At 34.0% G+C, this 11,503-nt stretch overlaps 2 protein-coding genes across 4 annotated transcripts; one reads left to right on the forward strand and one right to left on the reverse strand.

Moving 5' to 3' along the window:
• Positions 1–301: 301 nt before the first annotated feature.
• On the forward strand, positions 302–7,086 carry LOC116144560 (vacuolar protein sorting-associated protein 45 homolog). Its single transcript, XM_031430004.1, has 14 exons — positions 302–339; positions 486–611; positions 1,182–1,383; positions 1,486–1,565; positions 2,356–2,583; positions 2,684–2,809; positions 2,934–3,014; positions 3,104–3,245; positions 3,364–3,542; positions 4,482–4,637; positions 5,057–5,164; positions 5,243–5,364; positions 6,077–6,208; positions 6,630–7,086. The coding sequence occupies exons 2-14, from the start codon at positions 522–524 to the stop codon at positions 6,688–6,690; spliced, it is 1,707 nt and encodes a 568-aa protein (XP_031285864.1). The 5' UTR covers positions 302–339; positions 486–521; the 3' UTR covers positions 6,691–7,086.
• A 2,540-nt stretch (positions 7,087–9,626) lies between these two features.
• Positions 9,627–10,845, reverse strand: LOC116144561. 3 transcript variants are annotated; one of them, XM_031430007.1, is made up of 3 exons: positions 10,682–10,845; positions 10,384–10,573; positions 9,627–10,199 (listed from the first exon to the last, which is right to left on the reverse strand). In XM_031430007.1, exons 1-3 carry the CDS (start codon positions 10,808–10,810, stop codon positions 9,883–9,885), a joined length of 636 nt encoding a protein of 211 aa, XP_031285867.1. In that variant the 5' UTR covers positions 10,811–10,845; the 3' UTR covers positions 9,627–9,882. The 3 variants fall into 3 exon arrangements, with proteins under 3 accessions (XP_031285867.1, XP_031285866.1, XP_031285865.1); XM_031430006.1 differs by having other exon boundaries at positions 9,627–10,280; XM_031430005.1 differs by having other exon boundaries at positions 9,627–10,295.
• Between the last annotated feature and the right edge of the window lie 658 nt (positions 10,846–11,503).

Genomic DNA, 11,503 nt, shown 5'->3' on the forward strand with positions numbered 1-11,503 from the left:
GACGGCCATTTCTTTGGCCGTCGCTAACGGCCAGAACTTCTGGCCATTTCTGGTCGAAAGTTAGGCCGTTGTACAGATTTCGGCTATCACCGACGGTGGTTGCCGGAATCTGACAAGTTGGGTTGATGGGGTGTTTTTGTTAATTTTTAAACTTTTTTTTATTGGGTATTTAGTGAAATTAATAACCTTATGGGGTTAAAATGTAATTAAAAAATAAGGTAATATTTTTAGAATATTGTACCAAACATTATTTGGAGAATAGGATCCAGAATAGGGATAAAAATATTAAACCAAACATGCAGAAAAATGTTGCCTCGACCCGGAGTAACCTGAAAAACGGTGCGTATTGCTTTGTATCTAACGTTTCAGTTCTGGTTCCAACTTCATCTTCGCAGATCTGCAACTCGCGGAACAGGAAGAAGATCATACCAATTTAATTTCAGTTTGAATACCTTGCTAGACCTAATTCTCTTCTTCAATATCAGCGAAATCACAGCCCTAGATCCTCAGGGCGTACGAAAATGGTTCTAGTTACGGCTGCGCGGGATTACATCAACCGGATGTTGCAGGACATCTCCGGCATGAAAGTTCTCATTCTCGATTCTCAAACGGTAACGCTTTGACCTCATAATTTCTTATTTAAGCTCTCAGCAATCAATTAACTATTCTACGATGCTTATTAGTCGTTCATTAGAATGAAATTGTACAATTCGATGCGATCCGGTTTCTATTAGTTAAGACTTCGTTTTATGACAGCACTAGTAGCGGAAATGTTTTATGGTTGCATCATGTTACTCGAATATTAAAATGTTATCGAAATGGAATTTTTGGTGACAATTTAGAAGTTTTAACTGTCAACTTTTGACATCATATTTTGTTTATGAACGAGATTAAATGTTACTAGTATGAAGTTCTGCAGTATATGTCTTGGGTTGTAAATTAGAATATTGTTAGTGTTCGTGATATTTTAAAGCTATATCTTATATTTGGTAATGCTAAATTGACATAATTGAATGATTTGGTTTTTTTCATTTTTATTATTATTATTATTATTATTATTATTATTATTTTTGTTGCTAGTTTATGTGGCTTGGTATGTGGATTAGTTTAATAAGGCATTTGAGGTAAAAGGAAAATGTGGTGTGATTGTGGAGGCATTTGTGTTGTTTACTGAGTTACAGGTTAGTGTTGTAAGTGTGGTGTATTCTCAGACAGAGCTACTTCAGAAAGAAGTATTTTTGGTGGAGTTGGTAGATTCCATTTCCAAGTCGAAAGAATCCATGTCACATCTAAAAGCTATTTATTTCCTTCGGCCCACATCGGAGAATATAAAGCATTTGCGACGGCAGCTGGCTAATCCTAGATTTGGAGAGTATCACTTATGTAAGTTTTTATTGTCCGTTTTATTGTTAGAAATCCAAAGTCTTGCTAGTATGTTTCCAGCCCATCCAAAGCTCCTTTCTGATCTCATACTGAATTTTACAGTTTTCTCAAACATGTTGAAGGATACCCAGATTCATATTTTAGCTGATTCAGATGAGCAGGAAGTTGTACAGCAAGTTCAGGTAACTCTTCATCTATCAATACTGTTGTGCTTGACTGAAATTTTCTTCATTTGCCTTTCTCTTTTTGGTATTTAATAGTTATATACGAAAGTGTTTGATTATCAATAATGAATTATTTTGCACATTTGTACTGGGACATTGCCAACTTTATTTGTATGAACTTTGACAGAAGAAAGCTGTGGTATTTGTTTAGCAAGGACCAATTTTTGGTGGGGGAGCTAAACTTTTGAACAGCCAATTAAAAGCACGAGTTAGTATCCTGAGAGGTCATTGGATGAAAAAGTTTTGAAAGTTGGGCTATATTTGGATTATTTGACCTAGGCCAGTTATGGTAGAATTGCACTGCATAATGGCCTCTTTTATAGTAAACTCCTGGGAAAAGAAAATTAGAACAACTTTGAGAAAAATATTTAAGGTGTAAGGGATGTTCACATGGGAGAGCTTTTGATGAAATGATTTTCTGTCTATGTCAACTTAGTATTCTGATTTATTAGAATTTGGGAGAGGAAAAGAGTTTGTAATCCGTTAGTGTTACTTGTATAAGAGGAACATTATTTCTATAATAGTTGGTTTTGTGCAACAGTTAGCAGAAAAAAATTTGTAATAGCTTCTTGTTCTAGGCTGAAATCTTTTTTATACTTATATTGTATTATTCTCCTTCTGATACACGATGAAATGCATTTTCATTAACGTCGTATTTCTCTGGTAGATTTTGTTATTATATTGTAGTGTCACCTCAGTTTATTTACCTACAATGTAAATCTGACCTAAATGAGAATTGATTTTGCAGGAATTTTATGCAGATTTTGTTGCAAGTGAACCTTATCATTTTACTTTGAATATACCCTCAAATCATCTTTATATGCTTCCAGCAGTTGTAGATCCTTCAAGTTTGCAGCACTTCTCTGACCGAGTTGTTGATGGTATAGCCGCTGTTTTCTTGGCATTAAAACGAAGACCTGTTATTCGATACCAAAGGACCTCAGATATTGCAAAGAGGATAGCCCAGGAAACAGCTGTAAGTAGAATTGCATGTGCTGGACTAGTGCTCTCAGTTTATTCCATGATATTTAGAGTCAGACAGAAAACTAAAGTTTTCTTTTCTTGGGATATGACAGAAGCTGATGTACCAGCAGGAAAGTGGTCTTTTTGATTTCAGACGTACAGAAGTTTCTCCACTATTGCTAATAATTGATAGAAGGGATGACCCTGTGACTCCATTGCTGAATCAGTGGACCTATCAGGTATGTGTCAACCCAATAAATATAATCTTACCAGCTGGTTTTTTCTCAAGTATAAGCTAGCCTCTTGATTTTTTATGGTGTTACAAGGAGAAGGTCAGCTTATTGTTTATGTTATTTTTTGTAGGCAATGGTTCATGAACTGATAGGCATTCAGGATAATAAAGTTGACTTGAGAAACATTGGCAAAGTTCCAAAAGATCAGCAGGTTGATTGACTCTTTCCCTTTGCTGCACATGTTTTTTGAATACCATGCAGTGGTGAAGTGTTATTCTTTTGCTATTCATATGCTTACAGGAGGTTGTGCTGTCATCAGAACAAGATGCTTTCTTCAAATCTAACATGTATGAGAATTTTGGAGACATCGGAATGAATATCAAGCGGATGGTTGATGATTTTCAGCAAGTTGCAAAAAGCAACCAAAACATCCAGACTATAGGTTTGCAAACAGCAGAATTATGTATTTTAGATTCATTTTTTGAATGTTTAGTTAGCCAGTATTATTATTTATGGCTAAATATGCACTCATCACTCAAACACTATGAGATATTCTGCAGAAGATATGGCCAAATTTGTTGAAAATTATCCGGAGTACAAAAAGATGCATGGAAATGTTTCAAAACATGTGACATTAGTCACAGAAATGAGCAAGATAGTTGAAGAGCGAAAACTCATGTTGGTTTCGGAAACAGAACAGGAGTTGGCATGTAATGGTGGGCAAGGGGCTGCTTTTGAGGTACTGTTTTTTATTTTTTTCTCTTGGATCCTATTAGTTATGAGCCAATGAGTCTAGATAAATTGATTCTTCACTGAACTATTTATTAATTATGTGGAAGTACAAATACTAAATTATTCATTTGTAATGGCATTACAAGCTTGCATCAATATTGATGACTTATTATACTTCCAACCTTTTTCAAATACTTATTACCTTTTTCAACTTCATGTACCATTAGCTTTGCTACAAGTGCATGCATTCCAGCTATTTCTTATTGATCTTACAAAAGGGACAAAGAAGATAGACTATTCAAGAAAATATTATGAAAGGGAATCCAGAAATATTAAGTCATAGTTGATCAAACATAAATTGCTCTGAAAACTAAAGTCTGGCAGAATGTGAAAGATATAAATCATGTTCTATACATAAACGGGGTTCATCCCTTATTAAATATGAGCTGAATTTGTGTAACAAAGGGATCACAATTATATTACAAAATACAGAGAGAATCCTTGCTGTATGGAAACAAAGTTCATGCAAGAAATATGTTTCATTCGTGATTACAAGTATCCCATGCTTGATTTTATTAAATAAATATTCTCTTGCAGCTTATAGGGTGATTTGGCCTTCACATCATTGTATCAACTGATTCTTTGTGTCAGATACTCTTCAGTTTACTAGTCTTGAAAATAGTCACAATTTCAACTTATCTGAACTATTTCCATCTGTAGACAGTGACATCATTTACTTTGAGATAGTAACTGAGAATTTTATTTTCTTCATGAGAAACAAATATGAGTTTATCAATGATAAAAATAAAGCTAATTAACTGAGCAATAGTGCAATGGTAATTTGAAACTGACAGTTACCAAGTCTTTCTAAACAATGAGAGTACAATTTTTTCATAATTACAGTGGTGTTGTGCCATGACTTTCTTCCTTGCATAATTCTTTGCAGGCAGTGACAAATCTTCTAAACAATGAGAGCATATCTGACATTGACCGTCTGCGCCTAGTGATGTTGTATGCTTTACGCTATGAGAAGGAGAGCCCAGTTCAGTTGATGCAGCTTTTCAACAAACTGGCTTCTCAATCTGCCAAGTACAAGCCTGGGGTAACATTACCAAACTATCACTGGCTGCCTGCATCTACTTGTTCATATTCTTTTTCTCTTTATATTAATTTTTGCATATATACATACATGTCTGACAATTTATATATATTAGTGCTTATTGGGCTGGCATCCATCATTTGTATCGTGCTCAGCAATGATGCTTGTTATATAGCTTCTGATTGCTCTAAGCCTGTCATATTTGCACTTAGCATATATTCCATGAGAAAGTTCTTGGTTTGAATAAAAAAGTTTTCTTTATCTTGGGCTTCTCTAGTATGGCTGCCGACATTTTTCTTCTACATTCTTCTTGGAGATTTAGCTTTTTGTGAGAGTTTAATCTGACTGTAATTGTTACATCACTTGAACTTGGTATATAAGAAACTAACTAGTTCTGTATGTTGTCCATTGGGGAATGGCAGCTTGTTCAGTTCCTCTTGAAGCAAGCGGGTGTCGATAAGCGTACTGGGGATCTTTATGGAAATCGTGATTTTTTGAATATTGCTCGAAATATGGCTCGTGGCTTGAAGGTTTGTCTTGAAAACTTGTACTTTCTGCTTGGATTTTACTTCAGTGTGCTTATAGATCATTTCCCACTATTGTTGTAGGGGGTTGAGAATGTCTACACCCAACACCAACCTCTTCTGTTTCACACTATGGAGAGCATAACTAAGGGACGGTTGCGAGATGTAGACTACCCATTTGTTGGAAATCACTTTCAGCAGGGCAGGTTTGGTGCTTTATAAATTCACAACATGAATGCTTAAGTTCATCTCTTTATTGTATTTTTGGAACCATTGTGATTTATTTATAATCTATCATGTCACATAATTGCCTCCAGTGGTCGTCTGCAAAGTCACACTTGCTTTGGTGTCCTTTGTTGTTAACTTATAGAAACTTGACATTGAAAATGTAATATCTGGCTGTACAGAGGTTTTACTTTTGTTGACAGTAGGTAGAGGTTTAGAAATTTGACATGGAAAATGTAATATCCAGTTGACAAAACATCTAGGGTTAAAAATGTTGATTCAGGCATTAAATCCGTTTAGGAGATTAACAGTTCCATACAGAAAAAGACTTTAGGTTCTTCCCAGATTGCTTCTTGCAGGCTTGCTCATGTCTATGCCCATTTGGTGATGGACCTACAATTATGATTAGTTGCTCTCTTTTTCCCACTCACACTCCCTCTAGATGCTTTCATTTTTAGTATAACTCCTATCTGTATTTACCAATTTAATTTTTCTTGATTTCATCATTTATTGGAAGATATTTGAACAAAGTCAGAACATTATTTGGGCTGAAGTCTTTTTGATATTTTTAGTTATTTTCTAATGATATTTTCAAGGAATAAGTTATGCCTTTTTTATGTGGAAAAGCTTATACTGACTACTAAGTTATAATAAGGATTAAACATTTCCTTGATTTGCATTTCATCTAAGCAGGCCACAAGATGTGATTATTTTCGTTGTTGGTGGGACAACATATGAGGAGTCACGTTCCGTTTCTCTACAGAATGCCAGCAATTCTGGAATTCGTTTTATACTTGGTGGTTCTGCAATTCTCAATTCTAAGAGGTATGCTGTGGTTATGATAGCGGGGAGCTAAAGTTAAGATTGTATGTAAAGTACAACTAACATACATGAATCCATGCCTAAGCAGATTGGTTGGTCAATTCCAAATGGCTAGGATAATAGTTTTCTTTAAATGAGTTCAAACTATAAAGTTTTACTTTCTCATGTAAGTTTATCAATATCCCGGCTGCATGTATTGATGCTCCCAAATATGTGGGTTACTATTTTTCAGAAGAACTAGCATCTTTTCAGAATTGAATTATTTATTAACAGTGTAGACAATAGGTCTTGTGGTCATATTTGTAAGTTGTCACCGTCGATATTATCCAAATGTGGAATCCTACATGCATATATATATATATGGGAAGGGGAGAGTGTACATGAAATCGGTCTGCTGGTTTATTAATTTGTCTCAAATGTGCAGGTTTTTAAAGGACCTGGAAGAAGCTCAGAGGACAGCTAAATACAGCACAAATGTTGTTTGAAGTTAATTCCCCGTGTTGCATTTTGAGAGCCATGTAGATAATTTACGGCTTTATTTGAGGAATTGGACATGTTGGCTTTGTAGTAAACTTTGATAGAAAATTCTGGCAGAAGCTTGGAGAGGGGAATCATGAAAATCAACCCAACCCGATTACAAGAGTCTGTCATCTTCTCCAATTTGGACAGGATTGAAAAACAAATCGGAGTTCTTTGAGGTAAAATCCATCAATTCTTATTGGAGGATGATATGTGATGTTTGTATTCTCCCTCTTAACCCGTATAGAATCTCAATTTATACCGAGTTTTGGCTCCAAGTTCAATATACATAGTCATTTTTGACCCTGGAGAAAGAAAGAATTGTAATTTTGCATACAGAAATGAACTTTTTTTTTTTTTTTTTTTTCCTTTCTTTCTTTTATATACTTTACTGATGTATCCACCTTGTAGTTGTACAATCATGATTTTGTGAAAAGTAACGGCCATGATCTATAAGCATAGTTGTTTTTTTTCTGTCCTTGTGACCATTAATTAAAGAATGTCATTTCAAGTGAATGTGGCTGGTGGCATAATTTTGGGAGCTTTAACATAGAATGTAAGCAGAGGTGTAGTTTTGAAAATGGATTTTAAAAAAATAAAATAAAATAAACTATATTGGACCCACCTTATAAATATTTAATGAGAGAATTTATTTGTATCCCTTCTTAAATGTCAGCCTCTGAAAATCAAAGGATTGAACGTGCAATTGTGGTAATACTGAATCCATATGCCTATTAAACAGTTAAATAGATAATGTACATAGTAAATTCTACAGCATACTTGACCAAAACAAAATGTGTCCATTTCTAAAATTTTAAAATGTCATTAACACTTTCCCTACAAGCAGTTAACATTGGATGCTCTGTTAGGGTTAGAAATATGATGATGTAAGTTGCAGAAAGATGGGTGTATAATGAATATTATGGCAGGGAAATCGAGGAGACTTAACCAATTACGGTGGCGTACTGAAAATGTATAAGCTGGAGTGCCTAAAAGTAGCCAAGCAAAAAATCAGTTTTAGCCGGTTATAGCTTTGGTAGCGGGGCCTCTAAACTTCCATCAAATGATTAACACCTAAAGCGGCGGTAATAAGCAGAGATAACTGCAGATTTTGACAAGCCACCCATTACATTACATTAATGGAAACTTCAATGTTTCCAGTTTTCCATTCTCTCTCTGCCTCCAAAAACAAAACAAAACTTTGGCAAATTGCAGTAAGTTTGTGTAGATGAGTTGGGAGTGTAAATGAGTCAGTAATAAGTAAAGTTGTACTCTGTCTAATCTCTGAGATGAGGATTCGCCGTGAGGAGTGTGCACAAGTACCTTGGATAATCCAAGAGATCTCATCATCACGCTTATCAAATCTCATTCAAGTATTGCTCAACTTCAACTCTCCCTTTTCTCAAAAGGGTGGGTTGTTGCAGAAATATCTCCGCTGGAGTGCCATTACCAAGATTTATTATTTACTAACTCTACTCAGTGACTCCCTATTTTCGACACGAAACCCTTTTCCCCTTTTTGCTCTTTTTGTTCACTGCCCCATCTTTCCTAATCCATCCATCCATCTATCTATCGTTTCTCACACCGCATACCTGCATGCATGGATGGGAATAGATGAATATACATACTATTCTCCTTAGAATCAGTTCAAAATTTAAATAATCTATTTCTATTAAAAAAACATGTGATAATTTATTTTGTGATGAAAAATGTAAGAGTAGAAAAACAACAAAGACTGAACTGAAATGAGACATAAATTTGAGACTAAAAGAAATCAGTACTTTTTATTAAGAATTTGCTTAATTTAGTACATCTTAAAAAGGTTAAAGTTGTTCGAATCACTTTGTATATATCTTAATTAATTCTTAAAGACTATATGCTTAAGAGATTCAAATTCAAAAACTCATAAAACCTCATTTTCTTTTATACCATCAAGGTTTCAACATCTTTTATTGCTCTTTTTGGAGCAAACCAGAGTTTCAGGTAATTAAAAATTATACTTGGACTTATTCAATGGTTTTCTCAATCTTTGGATAAGGAAGATTTAATTTAAGTCGATAAATGTACGAATTTAATTGAATACATATAAGAGGAGTACGGTACTGTAACATTCACTTATACAATGAAGTTTTAAATTCAATCCAACAACCAAATGCCAAGTTTCAAAATATATACAATGACTTGTACATTGGTACCTTTCACAAACTTTCTTCAAACTAGTAAAATATTTTTGAACAGTACCTCAATGGGAGGCATTGACATAATAACATGCATTTGTCTTTTCTGCTTCCCTGTGATTTGCTCAGTTGACTCAAAATAATTTTTTTTATCAAGATACCAACCTTTTATATGATATTTTCGATTTTCATTAATTTTTTTCCATACATATCAACTTCGAATGCCCATTGGATTTAACTCCTGGTATAAAATATTATCCCGATAATTCAATAGCGTTAAGAAAACAAAACAATGACATTTAACCTTAACTATGGGAGAGAGCCTATTGTATATTAATATTACAAGTGCCTTAATCATTCTCCAGGTTTTTATTCTTTGATCTTATCAAATATGATTTCATCACATTATCTTTAATCACTATACATTAAGAAATTATCTAACTCTACTTTACTTCTTTCATACTTATTCTTTCATACTTATTATTATTATTTTTGACAGATATCAGAATCGATTAGGCTACAAACATCTCAACCAATTTCCTAACATAGATAAATTGACAACCGAAATAAATCTCTTAACCACCCTTATTAGAAATTCAAATAAATCAAACTCAAAACCTCTTAATAATACATTCGAGAGCCTTTAAGTAACCCAAAATCCTAATTAACGGATAACTTCTTTCATGCTTCAACAAACCCAACAGGACAAAAATGAAAAATGAAAGACATACAAAATTTGTTCTATTATATGATAATATAAAAGATGGGAAATCACATTAAAGATTCGAAACTTGAAGGTCTTCCTCTAAAAAACAAAACTGACCCAGAACAAAAATAGTTTGGGTCGTTAAGGACAAAATATACACTACCCATTTCACAAAAAAAGGCCAAAACCATCACAGAAATCTTTTATATATATTTTATCTCTATGCATTGCCTTGATCATCATCATCATCAATTAATTAAGCTTGGTGATGATGATTAATTCCCCAATGCTAAGTATGACATCAAAGGACAACACGTATTACTGGAATTATTGCCTTTTTCTTCACTCTGATTTGATGAAAATGGGATTTTCTTGCAGTTTGTTGAGAGCCATTTTGCCCTCATGTAACTGGCACTTCTCCATGGACCAATGTCGAGACCCTTTTCCTTGAGTGATTCCTTCCCAGCTCTGCATATTAATGATATTATCTCCTTCAGCTTCTCCTCGGTGCCCACAAAGATGGCAGGAAGAATGCTGATGAGATCGTTGTAAGTTTTTGTAGGCCTCGCCACTTCAAACTGAGACCTGAAATCTATGTCCACTATCAGCCTTGTTGGTATGCCGCCATTTATATTGCTCTTATTCACCATAACTTCAATATACTCATAACTATCTGTAAATTGGAAAACTTAAACACAAAAAGAGGAGGTTAAAGAAAATGAATATTGAAATATATTGTATTCTTATTTTCTAACTGAAAATTTATATAAGCAAACCTTTGGAAAAACTACAAGAAGAATCCCAAGTTGTCTTGCAAAGAGAAGCTTCAAAACCATCAGCTTTCAAGCTCATGGCCGCCCATTTTCTTTGATTTTTTACTTCTACAAAACACCCCAAGTTCTTAACGTACCTGGAAACTTTCTGATGAATCTCAGCTTCAACATCCGAGATTTTTCCAAGGACACCCTATATTATTAATATAAGCCAACCAGACAAAAAGTTTACAGAAAAATCAGACTCTAAAAATATCGAAAACACAAATATTAACCAAAGAAAAGAAAGAAAAAGAGGGACCTGTAAAGTGAGATATTTGGATTGATGAAAAGGTTCTGAAGAAGGGAAAGAGAAGGAAGAAGGTGAGTCGGGAGGTTCAAAGTAGTCTCTGACCATCTGATCAAGATCTTCTTCTCCCAAGCAACCCATTTTTTTATTTTTTTCTGATGACGAGAATGGCGAGTTTGAACAAGTCCTCTAGTGAATCTTGCAATAAGTTCCTTGTATTTATAGTCCTATCAGTGTAGTTTGCTTGTATCCATGAGATGATGCCATTATGTCATCCAACTCAAGTTCATATTTAATTTCTTCATTTATTAGAAATGGATATGAATTTTATATTTAAATTTCTAAATCAAATGGGATGTATATGTATATATGTTTGTTTGTTCTCTTTAAAGTGTTGGATTAAAATAGTGATTAATTGTTTTAATCTAAAATAGACTTCATTTTCATGACCATTTCTCAGAGAATTCCTACATATAGTTTAATCAATTAAGACCTGGGAGTGCCACATCAATTGTTACAATTGCCACGCACATCTGATCAGGATAATAATCTTCAAAATTTTCCAATTAGGTTTAGTAACCTTCTCGGTAGTTAATGCTATATAATTAATTCTAATTATTATCATAAAATAAGGACAATGTAGATAGGAAATTTGGCCACCAATTAAGAAGGGTTGCTTCACAAAAGTGGGATATACACACAACCATAAATCCATTCATGAGCTCCATTTTTATAGATTATCTCTAGTTACACACAAGAGGTTTCGAGTAGATTTTACAATATTTAAGAGAAGATTTTAAATTTTGTTTTATAGAGGATTTATGAAGATTTTCA

Source organism: Pistacia vera, unplaced genomic scaffold (genome assembly GCF_008641045.1).
Source record: "Pistacia vera cultivar Batoury unplaced genomic scaffold, PisVer_v2 Contig447, whole genome shotgun sequence".
NCBI classification, from domain to species: Eukaryota; Viridiplantae; Streptophyta; class Magnoliopsida; order Sapindales; family Anacardiaceae; genus Pistacia; species Pistacia vera.